Below are 19,828 nucleotides of genomic sequence, written 5' to 3'. Positions count from 1 at the left end.
TCGCTTCCCTTCATCCCAGCCCTGGCCTCACAGCACGGGGGCTGCCGTTCGAGGTGCGGCGACGCAACGGGAGCGGGCGGCCACTTGCCTGGGAATGGCACCTTCCTTCCCTCCCTCCCTCCCTCGCGCTTCCAGCCTTGCGGTGAAACGAGTGGAAAAAAGAAAGCGAAAGCTTGTCACTCCTGAATATGCACAAAGATAGGTGGGGAAACACCTGCTAAATACGGACCCCAGAGAATCGCTCGGGATTATTCCCTACAGGCAAAATCCAAACCTGCGTAGGGGACAACTAGTACAAGGCCTACGCCGCTATGGAAGTCCCACGTAACCCCACGGGGTCGAAGAGGTGCCTAGGCCGTCCGATCAGAGTTTTTAAGAGGAATTCCTTTGATGCTTCGACTAAGCGGGCTTTGTAGCATGACCACATGGATTAGCTGCGATACAAGTTCACCTCCCATCATGCTGCACGTCCACCTGCTAGACCGTTATCGTAACCGCGAGCCCTTCCGCCCCGGCCCCCCACCGCAGCGCTACTGCTTAGTTTCTTTTTTCACGCAGAAATGGCCGGTTTGAGTTGCCGACTCCAGGTTGTGCTGCGAATCCTCCATGGGCCGGGGGTTGCGGGAGTGGATTTTCTGGTGACAATTCAGAGACTCTTTGTAGCGGAAGTGCTTCCCGCAGACGGGACACTGGTAGGGGGTCTCCCCGGTGTGGACCCGCCAGTGCTTGAGCAGGTGGTCCCGCCGGATGAAGCTCTTCCCGCACTCGGTGCACTGGTATGGCCTCTCCCCGGTGTGGATGCGCTGATGGCGGATGGCTTTGGAGAGGTCTCGGAAGTCCTTCCCGCAGTAGGTGCACGTCAGCGGCCCGTCGCCCTTCCCCGTATGGAGCTTCTGGTGCAAGATAAGGCTCACCTCCAGGCTGAAGCTCTCCTTGCACTGGGAGCAGGTGTACGGTCTCTCCACCATGTTGTTCACCTGGTGCCTGACAAAGCCGTACTTGAAACCGGAGCTCTTCTCCCCGTCGGGGCGCTTGGACGGTTTGGAGCGGGAGGGCCCTTGGGCTTTCGTAGGGGTGGTTTTGGATTTCTGCCTGAAGCTTTCTCCGTGCTCCAGGGAAGTGCAGGCTTCCTCGCTGGCGTGCGCTTTCTGATGGGTGGCAAAGAGCTGCTTGTCCAGAAAGCTCTCCCCACACTCGCAGCAGATGTACGGCCCCTCTACTGCGGCCACGTCCTCAGGAGCATCCTTCTTGGCCAAGTCTCTCCCGCGGCGAGCGGAGCGCCTCAGCCCATTGCCCGTCGCGGTTCTCTGCTGCGGGGTCGATCCGCTCCGGCTCTTGCTGCTTGGCTTTACCTCTTCCTCTGGGCTTGAGAAAACCTCCTCCCACTTTCCTGCCAATGAGCTAGGAAGCTCGAGGCTTTCGGGACCTTCCTCATCGCACTGCTGTTCATCTGGCAGAGCAGAGACATTCATGTCATTTCTTTGAGATAAGAACTGCCTCGTTATTTAGACCACAATTCTCTCGGGGCAGAGGTGGTCTCTGCTTTGCACACTCAGGACAGTACCTGCCAGTACGGGGTTGCAAGTCCCGTCTGGGAGCTACCTACGCAGTACTGGAATACAAACAAAGCCAAAGTATTTTGACTTAGAATCATAGGATCACTGAGGTTGGAAGAGACCTTTAAGATCATCCAGTCCAACTGTTAACCTAACCCTGCCAACTCCACCACTAAACCATGTCCCTCAGCACCTCATCCACACGGCTTTTAAATACCACCAGGGATGGGGACTCCACCACCTCCCTGGGCAGCCTCTTCCAATGCTTGACCGCGCTCTCAGTAAAGAAATTTTTCCTACTATCCAGCCTAAACCTCCCCTGGCACAACTTGAGGCCATTTCCTCTTGTCCTATCACTTGTCACTTGGGAGAAGAGACCAACACCTACCTCACCACAACCCCCTTTCAGGTAGTTGTAGAGAGCGATGAGGTCTCCCCTCAGCCTCCTCTTCTCCAAGCTGAACAACCCCAGTTCCCTCAGCCGCTCCTCACCAGACTTGTGCTCCAGACCCCTCACCAGCTCCGTCGCCCTTCTCTGGACACGCTCCAGCACCTCAATGTCCTTCTTGGAGTGAGGGGCCCAACACTGAACACAGCATTCGAGGTGCGGCCTCACCAGAGCTGAGTACAGGGGCACGATCCCCTCCCTACTCCTGCTGGCCACACCATTTCTGATACAGGCCAGGATGCCGTTGGCCTTCTTGGCCACCTGGGCACACTGCTGGCTCATCTTCAGCCGGCTGTCGACCAACACCCCCAGGTCCTTTTCTGCGGGGCACCTTTCCAGCCACTCGTCCCCAAGCCTGGAGCGTTGCATGGGGTTGTTGTGTCCCAAGCGCAGGACCCGGCACTTGGCCTTGTTGAACCTCACGCAATTGGCCTCGGCCCATGGATCCAGCCTGTCCAGATCCCTCTGCAGAGCCTTCCTGCCCTCAAGCAGATCAACACTCCCGCCCAACTTGGTGTTGTCTGCAAACTGACTGAGGGAGCACTCAATCCCCTCGCCCAGATCACCGATAAGGACTTCTTGGGAAAGCTCAGACAATACAATGATGAGCTCTCTATATATAGCTAGACAAAGGGGAAAAAGTGGGTTCCTCAGCAGGAGGTGAAGCAGAACAGGTCTTTGAGAACACGTGTTTTAGGATAAAGGCAAAAAAAAATTGAGGGAAAGGGAATAAAACTTCTTTTCCTTCTGGGCTTGTGCACTGCCTGGGGCCAGAGGATCTCCCATGTTATAAACAGTAACTCAAAGCAACGGCCAAGGACCCTGGAAAGGGAGGATGAAAAGAGCCCAAAGGATGTGGAGATGTGGAGAAGAGGGCTGAAAACCCACAGGTTTCTGCAGAGCGTGAAAAGGTAAAGCTCTGCCGAGCATTTGTGTGCCCAGAGAAGACCGCTCGGCACTCCCTGTCACAGGGCTCTTCTTCTGCTTGTCATTTTGTCAGACATCTAAACATGCGGCTTGAAAACGGGACGCTTTGTTTGCATCAGGCTGAAATTCTGGAAAAGCACCAGCCAGAACAGTTGAGCTGCTTCTGAGAACGAGGCTGGGAAGCCAAAGGCACATCCTAGCAAGGGATGCTTCCCAAAGCGGCTCACGCGTCCCCATGCTTCAGAGCAGGGACCCGGAGCGACGCGGCGGTGACAAGGACACGCCTTTTGCTGCGCCACAAGAAGCCTCGCATTTGGCTGACAGAGAAAGCTGTGAAAAACGTCGCTTTACATATTTGTGGAAAAGACTTTTAAGAACTTTGTTGCTCACGCCATCGAAGCTTCCCTGCACTACGCACACTCCTGCTCATCTCTGCTTCGAGGCTGACCAAACACGCTACCTCGCTGAGTGATGCGACACCGTACAGGTGACCTGCACCCCTTGGCCAGCCCACAGCTGCTTTTACAGCCTGCTGCTCGTGTACCGCAGCTTCTTCTGCACGTGCGCTATCCATCTGCCTCGCCTGCCGCCCAGCTCCCACACTGACCCTCGAGGCAAGCCTGGCAGAGACCACGGCGAAGGCAGGATCTCACCCTGGGCAATCCCCAGCAAGTGCCAAGAGCCTGAGCCCACCTCTGTCTCCCCCTCTGCGCAGCGCTCAGCGAGGCTTTGCGCTTCTAACTCACATGTACTAGGGACCTCCATGCTTTCCTCTTCTTCAGAGCCCTCGTGGCTTTCAGCCAGAGTCTCTTCGTATTTACTCCACGAGCTGTCATCGGGACCAGGAAAGGAAAACTCTGTGCACAGGAGAAAGAACGACAGGAGTTTACGCTCACGCCTCCCAGCTGCTTTACAGAGGATTTCAGGAGAGACAGCCGCATCGGGTAAGAGCCGACTAGGAGAGCAGAGTCAGCCCCGCACCCAGGGACAGAGCTGGCAAAACTCAACAGCAGAGGCAAGCGGAAGAGCGCAGGCGGGCGGTGGCAGCCACGTGTCTGCTTTCCACCTCCCCACTGACTCCTAGGAACCTTATGGCTCACCAGTGCTGGGGTCTGTAGGGGTTTCTCCTCCCTCAGAGTCATCCTGATCCTCCGCGTTGGGATCCTCTCCTTGCTCAATCCGTGACAGGAGGTCAGGCTTCGAAATGGCAGCATCTGCACGTAAAAAGAGGATCAGAACGTCTCCTTTGCCCTCGCGGGAGAGAGACTCTCAAACCTTCGCCCACCAACCTTCCTTCGCTGCTGGGGATGACGGGTAATGGAAAGAGAGGCTTAAGAAGACGCTCTCACACATCTGCACCGCTCACCTTGTCTGGGCCCTGGGAACATGAGCGGACTGCAGGAGCACACTCTGCTCAGGTGAGGAGCACCTCCCAGCCTGCAGCGTGAGGAGGAGAATAAGAAAATGCATCTGTGCTTACCTCCAGGCTTCCTGTCTTCTCTCTGCTAAGGTCCGCGGATCCATTACAATGGGGACTTCAGCTCGGGGACAGCACCAGAGCTGTCAGCCAGCGGCAGCAGGGGAAGTGCCCTCCCCATGCGGTTCCCTCCAGCCAGGACCGCTCCGTCCTGTTCGTCCGAGTCACAGGCTGCTTGCGGGTTTTGGTGGGGGAAAGGGGACAATCACAATCTCTCCCAGGGCGGAGAGCGGAAAACTTCATTTCCAAACAAGTGTGTGTCTGTGGGTATTCATTTCCACCGCTGCGCTGGTGGATCCGTTTGCCTTATATGAGGGCCAAACCCCTAAACCTCACTACTCAAAAAAACCCAAAAGAAACCTTCAGATGAAGCACAGATACATTTTTCTAAGCTCCAGGCTCAGATCCACAGATCCCCTTCAGCAGGACTGCTACGTTCCTGCGCCTCTAGCGTAGCATGCAGGATTAGTTTTTGAACAGGAGAACGGGCGTCAGCATTTATCTTTCACCTTTTTCCCTTGCACACAGAGACTGCAGAAGGTCTCCGTCCAAAAAAATAAAGGAAGAAAAGGAAAAAAAAAGGACAAAAGGCCTGGATCGCCCAGAGTTGGATGGCAGGGGAGCCTGCACACCAGCAGCCTCAGCACAGGGAGGAGAACGCCTGTCTGCCAAGGTCTGCGTCCGCGCTCCCACCCACTGCGCACAGATGCCCAGCCCAGGCAAGGTCATTTCTCCGAACACACGTAGGTGCTCGTGAAGGCAACACGTCCCCCACAGAGAATCCCCACAGCAGGGACTGGAAGGAGCAAGCAGAGCACGTTCGTTTAGCCGTGAACACACTGCCCTGAGCCGCTGGAGGGGAAAGCGGAAAGCAGAGCCTGCCTTTGCCCGCTGCTTCTCCACAGCTCTGCCCCGGCACTACAGGAGCAGATGCCGCAACGGCTTGCGCAATAAACGTTTCCTGGGACGAGGCTGGGGTCAGACAGAGCACCAAGCAGGCAGCTGACAAAGTCGCTCTCCTCCTTTACGAAAGGCTCTGCAGCTGAAGGACTGATCACCCACAGAACGGGCTGGAAGGAACCTCAGAGGCAGGGCACCCCTCTGCTGCCCTAAGCGGCGAGCGGGCTGATGCACCCAGCGCAGTGGATCTGTGGACCTTTGCGTGACAAAGAAACTCCCCTCTTCCCCATCGTTACTTAGCTTAAGGGTCCTCTCGCTTCCCCTTCTCCTCACGACCCAGGTGTTCGCTCGGCTCCTACCGGCCACAGAGACCGTCAGGGAGACGCCGCCACTGCGGCGACGCTCGTGACATCCGTCCACCGCTAAACTGAACCGGTGAGGACTGCACTAATTGTCAGGGCTGCTGTCGAAAACCGGCATAACGCGTTCCCATCCACCCTCCCCGATCCTGCCAGGCACAGCGGTGCTTCCATCCGCCAGGCCGCGGGAAAACCTGGCGCATCAGAAGGCTCAGGGCAAACCCCAGCTCGTCTTTACCCATCGAGATGACGGCCTCGTAGTTGCCTTTCATGATATGCCGGTAAAGCTCCTTCTGCCACTCGTTCAAGCTCTTCCACTCCTCCTCGGAGAAGTTAAACGAAGCGTCGTTGAACGCCACGGGGACCTGCAGTTAGAAGTATCGTACGCTCGGACGTTTTGCTTCTTGTTGAAAACACCCGGGGACATTTTCTCATTCAAACTCCTCAAGCACTGCGCAGGACAGTTCCACGCAGCAACGCCCGCTCCTTCCCATGCGCCTCGCTCGGCCCCTGTGCCTGGTTCAGGCAGCTTCACCCCTGCCTGCCAGGGACACGATGGGGTTCTCCCCCGCCACCTGCCTGCACCTCGCCCTCTGCTCAGCCTCCTCGTGCTGTGGGCGATGCCTCATGCACAGCGCCCGACACAGACTCTACTCCCACTTCATTTTTGACGCGGTTCTGCTGCCAGTTGCCTCTGAAGAGGAACTGGGGACACGTTACCAAACCCGCCAGGCAGACGGGGCTGAGCCACGTGATTCCGCATGACTCAAAACGGCTCCGGCCACGCTAAGGAGTCGGTGACCCCACACAGAGTGGCCGATGTGTTTTGGCGAGGACCGCACGTATCTAACGAGTGAAGCGCAATTAACACAAAGAGACCTGTGCTGGTGCTTCCTGCCGAGCGCTGAAGGAAAGACACCGCTGCAGGGAAGCCGCGTCCCGCTCAGCGCCGCAGCTGCCCTGACACGGGTCTGCGAGCGCAGAGTATGTGCGGAAGAACCCCGTTTCAAAACAAAGCAGAGGACCGTTACCTTGGGGACCTCCCCCTTCGCCCCCGGGGGCAGCCGCAGGATCCAGAAGTTCCTGTTCTTCAGCAGGTTCTCCATGTTCTCCAGGCGCCGCTGGAGCTGCCCGTACTCCTGGATGAGGGTGCCCAGGGCGGTCCACTTGCTCTCCAGCTGGTTCCCGAACTCCACCGCCGTCTTCTCGCAGCCGATCAGCTTGGTTTCCGCCATCCTCATCCTCCCCTCCAGGTTCATCAGCTGGGCGGCCTGGGCGTCCACCTTCCTGTCCACGGCCTGGATCTCGGTGACCAGCGTCAGGGAGATCTCGGCGGCCGGCACCTCGGCCTCCCCGGCGGGGCCCTGCTCGGGGGCGGGCAGGGGCTGCTCCAGGGCCAGCTCCTGGGACTCCATGTCCCACTCCAGCTCCTGCGGGGGCACACACAGGCCCGTGGGCTCCGCCGCCCCAGCGGGGCGGCACCCCGGCCCACGGCCGGGCGGCCGCGGGGTGGACGGGGCTCCCCCGGGGCCGGGCCGGGCCCGCACCCGCGCCGAGAGCCCTCGGGCCGGGCCGCCGCGGGGGGACGACAGACGGGGCCAGGCCGGGGGGGGGGGGGGCGGCGGCAGCGCTTACCTGAGCGGGGGCCCAGTCGGCCATGGCCCTGCGGGGGGCGGCGGGCGGGGACGGCGGCGGCGGCGGAGCGGAGCGGAGCGGAGCGGGCGGCGGCGCGGGCCCGGCGCCTCCTCAGCAGCGGCGGGGCAGAGCGGCCATGCCGAGAGCGCGGCGCATGCTGGGAGCGGCGGCGGGCGGCGGCGCAGCGACACCTCGCGGCAGGCGGACCGCGCAGCAGCGAGGACTTAGAGAGGCGGGAGGGACGGCGGCGGGGCAGCCGCCTCCGCGTCGCCGGCGCCGCGCTGATTGGGCGGTGGCGCGGCCAATCGGCGCGGCGCCCGCTGGGCGGCGACCCAATGGCTGGGTGGAGCGGAGCGAGGCGGGGCGGGGCGTGTCGGCACGCGCGCTCCCGCCGCCGGCAGCGGGGCCGCGCGGGGCGGGGGAGGCGGCGGCGGCGGCGGCGGCGGGAGCGCGGTCGGGCTGCAGCGGGACCGACCGGACCCGGCCCGAGCGGACGGGAGGGGACGGGGCCCGGCCCTGTCGGCCCCGGCACCGGCGCGTCACCGCGGCCCACCGGCGCTCGGCGGCCCCGGCACCGTCCGTTCCCCGCAGGCGGCCCCGCGGCCGATGCCCCGTCCCCTTGCCCGCGCCGCGGGGTCGCTGCCGGCCGGCCGTGCGCCGTCATCCCGGTGCGGCGTGTTGTTGAACCGCCACCGTCCCTCCCGCAGGTGAGGCCTCGCCGGGAGCGGCACCGGGAGCAGCCACCGAGGACCGGGACGGTGCCATGAAGGAGGACCGCGAGCGCCCCGTCGCCCTGGGTGAGGCACGGGGGTCCTGCCCGCCTCCAGCCCTGGCGCTGGCGGCCGTGGCCTGGCCGTGAGCGAGGCCGGCGGCACCGGCGTGGCGGGTGGCGGGAGCGGGCGGCTGCGGGGTCACCGCGGGACTGTCGGTGACCCCGTCCCCACCGGGGAGCCGGGCCGGGGGACGCCAGCCCAGGCCCGTCACCACCGGCTGCCGTGGTGCCAAGTGGCGGCATCACCGGCGGCATCACCGGCAGCATCACCGGCGGCATCACCAGCGGCATCACCGGCAGCATCACCGGCGGCATCACCGGCGGCATCACCGGCCGTCCCTGCTCTTGTCTCCATGACAGGTTACGCCGTCACCAAACCCGACATCCTGGCCGAGGTGGAGCGAGGCGAGGCGGCGGCGGGGCACTACGGGGAGCACCGGAGCCCCCGGCCGCTCCCGGCACCCGCCGGCCCCTCCCAGGGTGAGCGGGACACGGGGGGCCGGGGGGGACCGGGGACGGGGCTCGGGCGATGGGCCCAGTCCTGCCGAAGCGGAGGGGCCGGCCTCACGGGATTCCCGGTGAGGGGGTCGCTCCCCGACGCGCTCCTGTCTCCGCAGGGGACTGGCCGGGGAAGGAGGTGAAGAGTGAGGAGGGGGTGTCCCCGCCGCCCGGCTCCCCCCCATCCCGCCGCGCCGGCCCCGGCGACGTCCCCATCCTGCCGCAGGAGCGGGGCTGCATCTACTGCGGCGTCCCCGATGTGGAGCCAAATCCCGGTGCCGGTAACGGGGGGTTCATCCCCCCGCCGCCTGCCTTCGAGAGCCGCCGCTGCCGGCCGGGGGAGCCGCCGCTCGAGTGCGCCGAGTGCGGCCGAGGCTTCGGGCAGAAGCCGGACCTGGTGCGGCACCGGCTGGCGCGTGGCGGGGAGCGGGCCTACGCCTGCAGCCGCTGCGGGAGAGGCTTCGCCGAGCCGGTGGGTCTGGGGGCCGCGGGCAGCCCCTGCCACCCGGCCCCCTGCGCCGGCCGCTCCTCGGGGACGGCAGACGGGGGGACGGTGGCACCCCGGAAGGAGCGGAAGGAGCTGTCGCTGACGGAGAAGGTGCGGGTGCTGGAGATGCTGGAGGGCCCCAAGGTGTCGCAGAGCGAGCTGGCCAAGCGCTTCGGGGTGTCGCAGCCCCAGATCTGCCGCATCATCAAGAACAAGGAGCGGATCCTGAGCGAGTGGCACCGCAACGGCGACCCCGAGCGCAAACGCAAGCGGGAGGGGAAGGACGCGGCCCTCGAGGCCGCCCTGCTGCGCTGGGTGGAGGGCGCCCACGCCGCCGACCTGCCCGTCAGCGGCCCGCTCCTCCACCTCAAGGCCAAACACCTCGCCGAGGCGCTGGGCCGGCCCGACCCGGAGCCCAGCGGCAGCTGGCTGGCTCGCTTCGGGGCGTGCCACAACCTCGCCTTCAAGAAGCCGCCGGCGGAGAAAGGGGACACGGAGCAGCCCACGGCCGAGCACTGGGCCGGCGCGGTGCTGCCCGGCCTCCTCCGCAGCTACGCGCCCTCCGAGATCTACGTCTGCGGGGAGACGGGGGTCCTCCTCCCAGCCGGCTCCCCCGGCAAGGGCGAGAGCACCGGTGACCGGCTGACTCTGCTGCTCTGCGCCAACGCTGACGGCTCGGAGAAGGCCCCGCTGCGGGCAGTGGGGGAGAGCCCCCGGCCCCGCTGCCTGCAGGGCATCAACCTGGGGCAGATGCCCTGGAGCTACCGCGCCGGCAGCCTGGCCGGCGTGACGGCCCCTCTCTTCACCGAGTGGCTGCGGGAGTTCAACGAGGGGATGCGGCGGCAGGGGAAGAGCGTCCTCCTCCTCCTCGCCAAGCACGAGGCGCACCCCTACCTCCAGCTTTCCAACGTCAGGATGGTCTTCGTCCCACCGGCTACCGCCCTGGCCCAGCCCCTGGACCGCGGCATCGCCAGCGACCTCAAGGGCCACTACCGGCGCCGGTTGCTGAGGTGGCTGCCGGCGGAGCGCGGCGTGGGACAGCCGACCCTCCTGGATGCCCTGCACATGCTGGCGCAAGCCTGGGGCGACGTGCGCCCGGGGCTCATTGCCAGCTGCTTCCGTGCCGCTGGCTTCAGCCCCGGCGCGGAGGCCCCGGCCCTTGCCCCGGTGCCCGGCTCGCTTAGCCAGGAGCAGCTGGAGCGCCGTGCCCTGATGGACGAGGAGCCGGAGAGTGACAGGGAGCCGGCGGAGGCGGACGGGGATGAGGGGACAGCGGAGGGCGAGGACGCAGGAGAGCCGGCGGCGGTGCAGCCCTGCCCCTCGGAGCGGGAGGTCTGGGGGAGCCTGGCCACGCTGCGGCGGTACCTGGAGTGCCGGGCCACCTCGCCAGACCTCTTCCAGGCCTTCTATGAGCTGGAGGACGCGGTGCACGTGGTGTCGGCCGGCACCGGGCGAGCCCTCGTCGGGGACACCCCTCCCAAGCAGTGAGCAGAGCAGCCAGCGCATGCCCAGACCTGCTTGCGCCCGTGCCGGGGACTGGCGCTCATCGGGGCCGTCACCGGACTGGCCTGGCCACCGTCCCCTGCGGCGGTGCCAGCTGAGTTGTGCCGTGGGGTTTGCTGTGGGTCTGCGTGGGTTGGGGGCAAAGCAGGTGCCCGGCGGGGAGCGCTGTGCCTGGGGGCTGCAGAGCCACCGCGCTTTGGATGTCACCCCTCGGGGCAGCGCCGGGGGCACGAAGCCGCTGCCGAAACCTTCTCCCGGGGGGTGGCTTCTGCAGCCAGCGGGAGCCGTCGTGGAGCTGCTCCCGGGGGGGATTTGCCCTGAGTGGGGTAGTTGTGTTTGCTGGGGGGGGTTGGGGACACGTGGGGTGGTGTTGGGGTGTCCCTGTGCCAGTGGCTCCTTTCCGGGGGGGACACCAGGTGCCACCGGCTGCTGTCACCACGTGGCGTCCGGTGGTTTGCAACAGGCATTAAAAAGGCAGAATTCAGCAAAGCGCGGCACGGGTGGTGGGCGTAATACCTTAACGGCACGTCCCGTCGCGCCATGAGCCGGGCAGAGCCCCCACGCTCCCCCCAAAGCTCCCGGCAGCAGCGGGGTCACCCCAAACCTCCCCTTCCCCTCCCTCCCCCTGGCCCGGTGACACCGTGGCCGCTCCTGGGCCCCCGCAGCACCCCGACCTGTGCCCTCCCCACCTGGGTGCCGGGGCCACGGGCAGCACCCACGGGCAGCGGGGACCTGGCTGATGACCGGGGGTCCCCTGCACAGCCCCCCCCGTGTACGTGGGACCGTGCGCCCTAAGAGGCACCCCCAGGGACCCTGTCCCCGGCACGGTGACTGCTGCCATCCGCTGCCGCACCGGGGTCCCCGAGGCGGGATGGGGCACGGGGACGGGGTGCCCCTCGGGGTGCAGGGGGCAGAGGGTGCACGGGGGGGGTGCACGAGGCACTGTCGGGGTGCACAGGACAGAGGGTGCAATGAGCACCCTCGGGGTGTGTGGGCAGGGTGTGCTGGCACCCATCTGGGTGCAGGGGTGCCGGTGTCCCCCCCAAGGGGTGCAGGGGGGCACCCAGCCGCCTGCCAGAGTGAACGGGGGAGAGGGTGCTCCCGGGGGTGCGCGGGGCTCCACCGGGGGTACAGGGGCAGTTTGTCCCCCCCGCGAGTGGGGGCATCGGGGTGCAAAGGACATCGGGGTGCAAAGAAAGGGGGTGCAAGGGGCACCCAGGGGTGCGCAGGGTAGTGCCCACTGGGGATGCACGATCACGGGGGTGCAAGCAGCGCCCGGGGGTTTGCAGGAGTGGGGTGCACGGGGGGGCTGCCCACGGGGATGCACAGTCACGGGGGTGCACGGGGCTCCGCCGGGGGTGCAAGGACACCGGTGTGGGGGCACCGGTCTGCAGAGGAAGTGCCCACTGGGATGTGCAATTACTGGGGTGCAGGAACCCCCCCGGGGGGGGGGGGGTGTGCAGCGCCGGGGTGCACCGTGGGGTCCCCACGCGGATTCACAGTCACGGGTGGGCAAGCAGCACCGGGGCGCGGGGGGGTGTGCAGGCCCGGGGTGCACCGGGGGGTCCCCACAGGGATTCACAGTCACGGGTGGGCAAGCAGCACCGGGGCGCGGGGGATGCGGGGGTGTGTGCAGAGCCGGGGTGCACCGGGGGGTCCCCACGGGGATGCACAGTCACGGGTGGGCAAGCAGCACCGGGGCACGGGGGTGTGTGCAGAGCCGGGGTGCACCGGGGGGTCCCCACGCGGATTCACAGTCATGGGTGGGCAAGCAGCACCGGCGTGTGTGCAGAGCCGGGGTGCACCGGGGGGTCCCCACGGGGATGCACAGTCACGGGTGGGCAAGCAGCACCGGGGCACGGGGGTGTGTGCAGAGCCGGGGTGCACCGGGGGGTCCCCATGGGGATGCACAGTCATGGGTGGGCAAGCAGCACTGGCGTGTGTGCAGAGCCGGGGTGCACCGGGAGGTCCCCACACGGATTCAGAGTCACGGGTGGGCAAGCAGCACCGGGGTGCAGGGGGGTGTGCAGGGTCGGGGTGCACCGGGGGGTCCCCACGGGGATTCACAGTCACGGGTGGGCAAGCAGCACCAGGGCACAGGGGATGCGGGGGTGTGTGCAGAGCTGGGGTGCACCGGGGGGTCCCCACGGGGATGCACAGTCACGGGTGGGCAAGCAGCACCGGGGTGTGTGCAGAGCTGGGATGCACCGGGGTGTCCCCACAGGGATTCACAGTCACGGGTGGGCAAGCAGCACCGGGGCGTGTGCAGAGCCGGAGTGCACCGGGGGGTCCCCACGCGGATTCACAGTCACGAGTGGGCACGCGGCAGCGGGGCGCGGGGGTGTGTGCAGAGCCGGGGTGCACCGGGGGGTCCCCACGGGGATGCAGAGTCACGGGTGGGCAAGCAGCACCGGGGCGTGTGCAGAGCCGGAGTGCACCGGGGGGTCCCCACGCGGATTCACAGTCACGAGTGGGCACGCGGCACCGGGGCGCGGGGGTGTGTGCAGAGCCGGGGTGCACCGGGGGGTCCCCACGGGGATGCAGAGTCACGGGTGGGCAAGCAGCACCGGGGCGTGTGCAGAGCCGGGGTGCACCGGGGGGTCCCCACGCGGATTCACAGTCACGAGTGGGCAAGCAGCACCGGGGCGCGGGGGATGCGGGGCGGGGCCGCACGGGGGAAGCGCCCACCGGGCCGCAGAGCCGCGGGGGTGCACGTGTCTCCCGGCAGCAGGCAGTGACCGCGCTGCGGGGGTGCGCGCGCGCGGGTGGGTGCGCGGGCCGGGCTGCGCGTGCTTCCCGCCTTCCTCCTCGCGCCCCCCCCCCCCCCCCCCCCCCCCCCGCCACCCGCGTAACCCGCCGCCGCAGCTCCGCGGCGGTGCCGCCAGGGGGCGCCCACGGGCGGGCGCGCAGGGCCCGCGCCGCGCCGCGCCGCGCCGCTCGGAGGCGGAGGAAATGAAGGCGAGTTCCGCCGAGGCGGGAGCCATTACCCGCCGCCGCCGCCGGAGCTGAGCCCCCCTCCCAGCCCGGCCCCTCCGCCGCCGCCCCCCGCTCCCCCCCTCCCCCTTCGCACGCCCGTCCCGGCACAGGTAGGCGCCGCCGCCCTGCCCCGGGGGGTGTTGAGGGGTGGCGGGGGGGGGGGAAGGCCTGCGGCCGGGGCCGGTGCCTGCCCACGGCTCACACCCCCCCCCCCCGCCCCGGGGGCAGGCACCGGCTCCGGCCCCTTTGTCCCCGGTGCCCGGCGGAAGCGCGAACAAAAGCCGCCCGCTGAAGGCCCCGGCCCTGCCCTGGGGGTGCAGCCGGTAACCGGTTGACCCCCCCCCCCACACACACACTCGGGGCACCCCGGTGCTGAGGGGGGAGAGGCCGTGGCAGCGGGGGGAGGGTGGGTGAGGGTCTGGGGCGCTCGGCCAAGGCCTGGAGGTGGGCGCCGGAGGGGTCTGGAGATGCTGAGGGCGGCCCAGGGCTTTGCCATGGTGCTGGGGGGCTGAGGGGATCGGCGGGGCCGAGGCCTGGGCCGTGGCACTCGGGGTGCGCCACGGTCGAGAGCCTTGCCGAGGTTTGTGACACGGTCTTCGGGTGGTCACCGTGGCCGGGGGCTTTGCCGCAGGCCCAAGACCTGCACCGTGGCCATGGTCTTTACCAGGGGCTTGAGGCACTCAATGGCCAAGGCCCTCGCCAAGGTCTTCACCATGGCCTTGAAGCACTGGCCATGGTCTTCGTCTTTGCCATGGTCCCAACGCCCTCACCGGGAGCTTGAGGTGTTCACCATGGCCAAGGCCCTCGCCAAGGTCTTCACCATGGCCTTGAAGCACTGGCCATGGTCTTGGTCTTTGCCATGGTCCCAACGCCCTCACCGGGAGCTTGAGGTGTTCATCGTGGCCAAGGCCCTCGCCAAGGTCTTCACCATGGCCTTGAAGCACTCACCATGGCCTTGGGCTTTGCCATGGTCCCAACACCCTCACCGGGAGCTTGAGGCATTCACCATGGCCAAGGCGTTCACCATGGCCAAGGCCTTCGCCAAGGTCTTCACCATGGCCTTGAAGCACTTGCTATGGTCTCGGTCTTTGCCATGGCTTAAAGGCTGTCGTGAGAGCTTGAGGTGTTCTCCATGGCCAAGGCTTTTGCCATGGCCTTGAAGTGCTCACCATGGCCTTGGTGACCATGACGCCCTTACTGGGAGCTTGAGGTGTTCACTGTGACCAAGGCCTTCGCCATCACCTTGAAGCACTCGCCATGGCCATGGTCTTTGCTATGGCTCCAGGGCACTCAGTGGGAGCTTGAGGTGATTGCCATGGCCAAGGCCTTTGCCAAGGTCTTTGTCACAGCCTTGAAGCGCTTGCTGTGGCCACAGTTTTCGCCATGGGCCCAAGGCCCTCACTGGGATCTTGAGGTGTTCACCACAGCCAAGGCTTTCGCTAGCGTCTTTGCCATGGCCTTGAGGCGCTCGCCATGGCCAAGGACTTCACCATGTCCCCAAGGTCCTCACCGGGAACCTGAGGTGCTCACTGGGGCCCTGAGGGTCTCGCCATGGCCAAGACCCTTGCCAAGGCCCGCGTCATAGCCAAGGTCTTCACCGTGGCCTTGAGGTGCTCACCATGACCCAGGCCTTTGCCGTGGCCCCATGACCTGTGCTATGGCCGAGGTCTGTGCCATGGCCCTGAGGCCCTTGCTGGGAACCTGAAGTGCTCACCATGTCCAAGGCCTTCACCATGGCCCTGAGGCCCCATGCTGCAGCCCTGGTGCTTTCACCGTGGCTGTGGCCCTTGCCACGGCGCTGCGGTGCTTGCCATCACTGAGGCCTTTGCTGTGGACCTGAGGTGCTGACCGTGGGCAAGTCCCTTCCTGTGGTGCTCACTGTGGCCCAGAGGCGATGGCCGTGGCCCTGAAGCTGTTGCTGTGGCTCCTGCCGTGGCCCTGGGGTGCTTGCCAAGGCCGTGTCCTGAAGGCACTCGCCCTTGCTGTCGACATGACCGCGAGGCCCTGGCTGTGGCCTTGAGGCACTGCCCATCGTCCTCAGCCTGGCCCCGAGGTGCTCCTTGTCACCCTGTGTGGCCCGTGCCGTGGCTGAGGCGCTTGCCATGGCCCCGAGGTGCGTGCCCTGGCCCTCACCGCGGCCTCTGTCGCGGTCCCAATGCACGCACCGTGATCACGACCCTCTCCGCGGCCCCCGTGGTAGCTGGCTGGGGGGCCCCGGGCGCCTCTGGTTGGAGAGGGCCGGGGGCCCTTGCCGTCACCCCGCACTGCCGCCACCCACCGCTGCCCTTTCCTTTTCTCCCCTCCCAGGTGCTCTCGAGCCGGGGCGAGGGGATGAGGTGCCCCCGTGCCGCGTGGTGTGCCGAAGCGGCTCTTTAGATCCTCCCCGGCCCAAGCCTCCCCTGCCATGGATGCCTCGGGGGCTCTTGCTTCGGCTCCCTCCTCCGCGGCTCCCTCGGGCTCCCGCAGCCCCATGTTCCCCCCAGGAGCTGACAGAGAGGAGTGGGGACCGAGGTTCAATTGTGCCCCTTCCACCTCTGCCGCAGCCTCGCAGGCGATGCCAGCGTCTGGCCGGAAGAGGAAGGCCAACTTCTCCAATGACGAGACTGAGACGCTGGTCTGGAATGTGGTCCGGCATTTCAGCGCCCTGTATGGGTCTGAAGCCCTGCGGGCTCACCCCGTGCGGCGGAAGCAGCTCTGGACCCAAATCCAAAGCCGCGTCAACTTCCTGGGCTACACCGAACGCTCCATCGACGACCTCAAGCACAAGTGGCGCGACCTGCGGTTGGACGTCAAGAAAAAGATCACCTCCAAGAAGCACCTGCCCATGAACCGCGCCGGCGGGCCCCTCCACAAGCCGCGCCTCACGCCCCTGGAGAAGATGGTGGCTTCCACCTTCTTGCAGGCCAGCCACGACTCGGAGCCCGAAATCATCTTGGACCCAGGTCAGTCGTGGTGGTTCTCTGGGGAGAGGAGAGTTGGAGTAGCAGAGTCCCGTGCTGCGTCCCCACCTGCGCTCTCCAAGTGACGTCTGGCCTGGTAACGTCACCAGGCCGCGGTCCCCCTGAGCTCCGGGGTCTGCCGAGTGTTTGCGTTCTGTGCTAGCCGGCACGGTGTGGATCGTGGAAGGAGACTTTGGGGTTTTGATCTCGTACGCGGTTTGTGTCAGGATTACAGCATCCGGCAGGGTTGTGGTCCTGTCGTATCCGAGTAGCAAACCACCAGGGTTGGAAACCGCATGCGCTGGAATTAAAAATCCACTGTGGAAATAACCTGGGATCAACAGGAACACCTCAAACTTTGTGGGAGCGGGTCTTTTTTGGTTTTTCTTTTCTTTAATTTGATCCAGTCCCTGGCCTTGCTGGATACCATCTAAAGGCAGCCGGTAAAAGTCATGGTGGGATTTTATTTCCCCTGTTCCTTTCAGGGTCAGTGTCCCCCGTGGTTAGCTGAGGTCAGAGGGAGCGGGAGCAGCTGCTTCAGCGCAAAGTCACACTGTCCTCCCGCAGCGCCTCGCACCCGGGTGCCGTGCGTGGCTGGGGGGAGCCGGCAGGTCCCTGGGCGGGCTGTGCCTTTTGATGGGGCTCTGCCTTTGACCCCTCCGCCGCCTGCAGAGCAAACCGGTGTCTTGGCCTCCCACAGAGCCCTCTTCCCGGTCCTGCTCTTGGGCATTTGAGTTAAACAAGCATTACCCAAGAGATGCTTGGGGGGAAGATGTTGGCGAAAGACCCGACGTCGTCACGCTTCACAGTGGGGCTGGGCCCGTGGGTACACCCCAGCTGGGCTTTGTCACCAACCAGGAGGCAAATACAGCCCTTACCCTTCCGTTTCCACAAAGGGGACGTGTCCGGCTTCTTTGCGTCCCCAGAGGACTCCAGGGTTAGTTGTTCCTGCTCCTTCCTCTGCAATTTGATTTCAGCTCAGCCCGTCAGGTTTCAGTGGGGACGGGTGGGTGGCGTGGGTCTCGTTTCACTCGGTTCAGGCTCGGGCTGTCTCTGAACGAGACGCCCGTCTTGCTGCAGAGCAGAAAAGCTCTGGGCTAGAGGAAGAAGTCCTGTGGGACATTTAGGGGATGCCACCCCCCTCGGGGCTGGGTGAGTTCAGGACCGTCCTGGCGGGGTGAGGGCGAGCGATCAGGCAGGAGGAGCAGAGTCCCGTGAGACCCTTCTCTTGGGGAGCCCCATCCGCCCTTCCGCAGGGGCACGTGAGCCGCCGGTGCCATCGTGGCAGCGGCTGAGGCTGGATTCTCTCTGTCCCGCAGATCTGTTCTTTCCCGGCGTGACCAAGCAGTCCTTCATGCACCTGCAGCCCGGCGTCAGCCACCCCAGCATCTACATCGACACCAACGGGCAGCCCTCGTCCCTGCCGGACGTGGAGGGCTCCGCCGTGCCCCGGCTGGCGGTGCAGAGCCCCGACCCCTCCGTCATCTGCGAGTACAGCCGAGGGGAAGGACAGAGCAGTTCGGGTAAGGCTGCGGGACAGGCTGCTGCGTGGCTTTAGGCGGCGGAGGGAGGACGCAGGGTTTGGATGGAGATCCGCTGGGAGCGTGGTGGCCGGTAAAAGGTTGCGGTGGTTGTTTGCACCGAGAGCCCCGTCCTGGCACAGCGTCTTGCTGCTGGTGGGGCTGGGTGCAGCCCTCGGTGCGGTGCTGGGGGTGGCACCATGGGGGATGCCCCGATCGAAGACGCTTCCCTGCGCCTGCCCAGCCTGTGCGATTGTCTCCTGGTCTGCGAGTCCCGAAGGGCCGCGGATGTGTAATGGGGAACCGGGAGCACAGTTTCGTAACCGCCGAGGGCTGTTCGGTGGCAGGAGAAGGCGGCAAATCCAAGGGAAGGCAAAGGCCGTGGCCGTCCCTGCGTCACGTGTGGGCCTGGGGATGTTGCTGCGGGGGGACGAGGGGCGTGCGAGGCAGGCAGGGGCGAGAGCCGCACAGACGGGGCACGCTGGCCTGCTGTGTCCCTCAGGGATGTCCGTGAGGGGGACGTCCGTGTGTCGGGGAGGGGCAGGGGGCTGGGGCAGCACCTGAGGCTCACCGGAGGATTTCTTTTCTCTTCCAGCTGAGTCGGGACCGGAGCTGCGGACTCCGGACATGTCAGCCATTTCCCCGTCCCTGCGAAACGAGTCCCTCGTCTCCTACGCCTCCATGTCGGAGGAGGAGGAACGGGAAGGCCGGGAGGTGGAGAGGGGCCACAGCGGGGCCGTGGGGATGCAGCCTGGGCCCGAGGCCCCCATGTCTGCGGAAGAAGACATGAAACTGTCCCGCCAGGCCATGCTGATCCGCCGGTGCAGCTCCCAGGGCTCCGTCACCTCCCTGCCCGAGGACCCTCTCAACCCCGTGGACGCTCACTCGGACTGGGGCCACGAGGGGGTGTCCGACCTGCCCCCCCTGGGCCGCGGGCTCGACTCCTCGCACCCCGAGGAGCAGGCGGGGGGTCCGGGCCCGGAGATGGGCGCTTTGCCCAGGGTACTGATGGGGCCCACCTGGGAGAAGCCGACGGCGGAGGAGGAGCCCCCGGCCCGCTCCCCGCTGCACGGCGCCCTGACCGAGGAGTCGCTGCCCTCCTCCGCCTCCCCGCCGGGGGACGCCCCCGCCGCCCCCGGCCCACCCCGCGGCCTGGGCTGCTCCCGCCTGCGGGAGGACCGCCGGGAGAGCTGGAGGACTAACATCCATCACCTGCTCGACCTGGAGGAGCAGTGGGACCAGCTGTACCACCAGGAGCTGGCCATGTGGCAAGAGGAGCGGGCCACCCAGCGCGAGGAGAGGGCCCGCGACCGCGAGCTCCAGTTTCGCCTGCTGGGCGTCCTGACGGACATCCGCGACGAGCTGCGCTACCTGCGCCAGGAGAGGGCCAGCGCCCGGCAGAGCCAGGCGCCGCCGGCCGAGCCCCGGCCGGACCCCAGCCCGCTCCTCGAGCAGCCCAAAGCCGAGCCCAGCTTCCCCGAGCCGCAGGCCGGGACCGCCAGCTGGGGAGAGACCGCCGTGCCCAGCCGAAGCCCTTTCGGGAACCGGGGCCGGGGCCGGCGTCGGGGCCGGCCGCGCGGCTCTGCCTCCAGACACAGACGGCTCTTCCTCACCAACAGCTAGGGACGGGCGGGGACGCTGTCCCACGAAGGACATGGAGTGCCTGCGGCCCTCCCGGCGCCTGCGCACGGGGCTCCGGCCATGCGGTGGGTGCCCGGCCATGGACAGAGGGGCGTGAGCGTGGGGAACGGTGTGCGTGGGAGCTGCCTGGGTCGCGGGAGGCACACGCAAGCGTGCGGCTGCCGGCGAGGTCGGCGCCTGCCCCGCCGGC

The 19,828-nt window shown here is 66.3% G+C and overlaps 1 protein-coding gene across 1 annotated transcript; it reads right to left on the bottom strand.

Annotated features, from left to right (window-relative positions):
* Positions 1-530: 530 nt before the first annotated feature.
* On the bottom strand, positions 531-7,326 carry LOC104260384 (zinc finger protein 282-like). The gene is made up of 6 exons (XM_059818750.1): positions 7,303-7,326; positions 6,699-7,097; positions 5,906-6,032; positions 4,032-4,145; positions 3,678-3,788; positions 531-1,450 (listed from the first exon to the last, which is right to left on the bottom strand). Exons 1-6 carry the CDS (start codon positions 7,324-7,326, stop codon positions 531-533), a joined length of 1,695 nt encoding a protein of 564 aa, XP_059674733.1.
* Between the last annotated feature and the right edge of the window lie 12,502 nt (positions 7,327-19,828).

This window comes from Gavia stellata, chromosome 6 (assembly GCF_030936135.1).
Source record: "Gavia stellata isolate bGavSte3 chromosome 6, bGavSte3.hap2, whole genome shotgun sequence".
NCBI lineage: Eukaryota > Metazoa > Chordata > Aves > Gaviiformes > Gaviidae > Gavia > Gavia stellata.
This window is presented reverse-complemented; position numbering and strand designations above follow the sequence as displayed.

Bases quoted from the DNA above. Each gene is read 5' to 3' on its own strand.
- LOC104260384 (XM_059818750.1), bottom strand. From the start codon at position 7,326: ATGGCCGACTGGGCCCCCGCTCAG. The intron at 7,098-7,302 runs GTAAGCGCTGCC...GTGCCCCCGCAG, and splicing joins CCGACTGGGCCCCCGCTCAG to GAGCTGGAGTGGGACATGGA. The intron at 3,789-4,031 runs GTGAGCCATAAG...TCCTGTGCACAG, and splicing joins CCCTACAGACCCCAGCACTG to AGTTTTCCTTTCCTGGTCCC.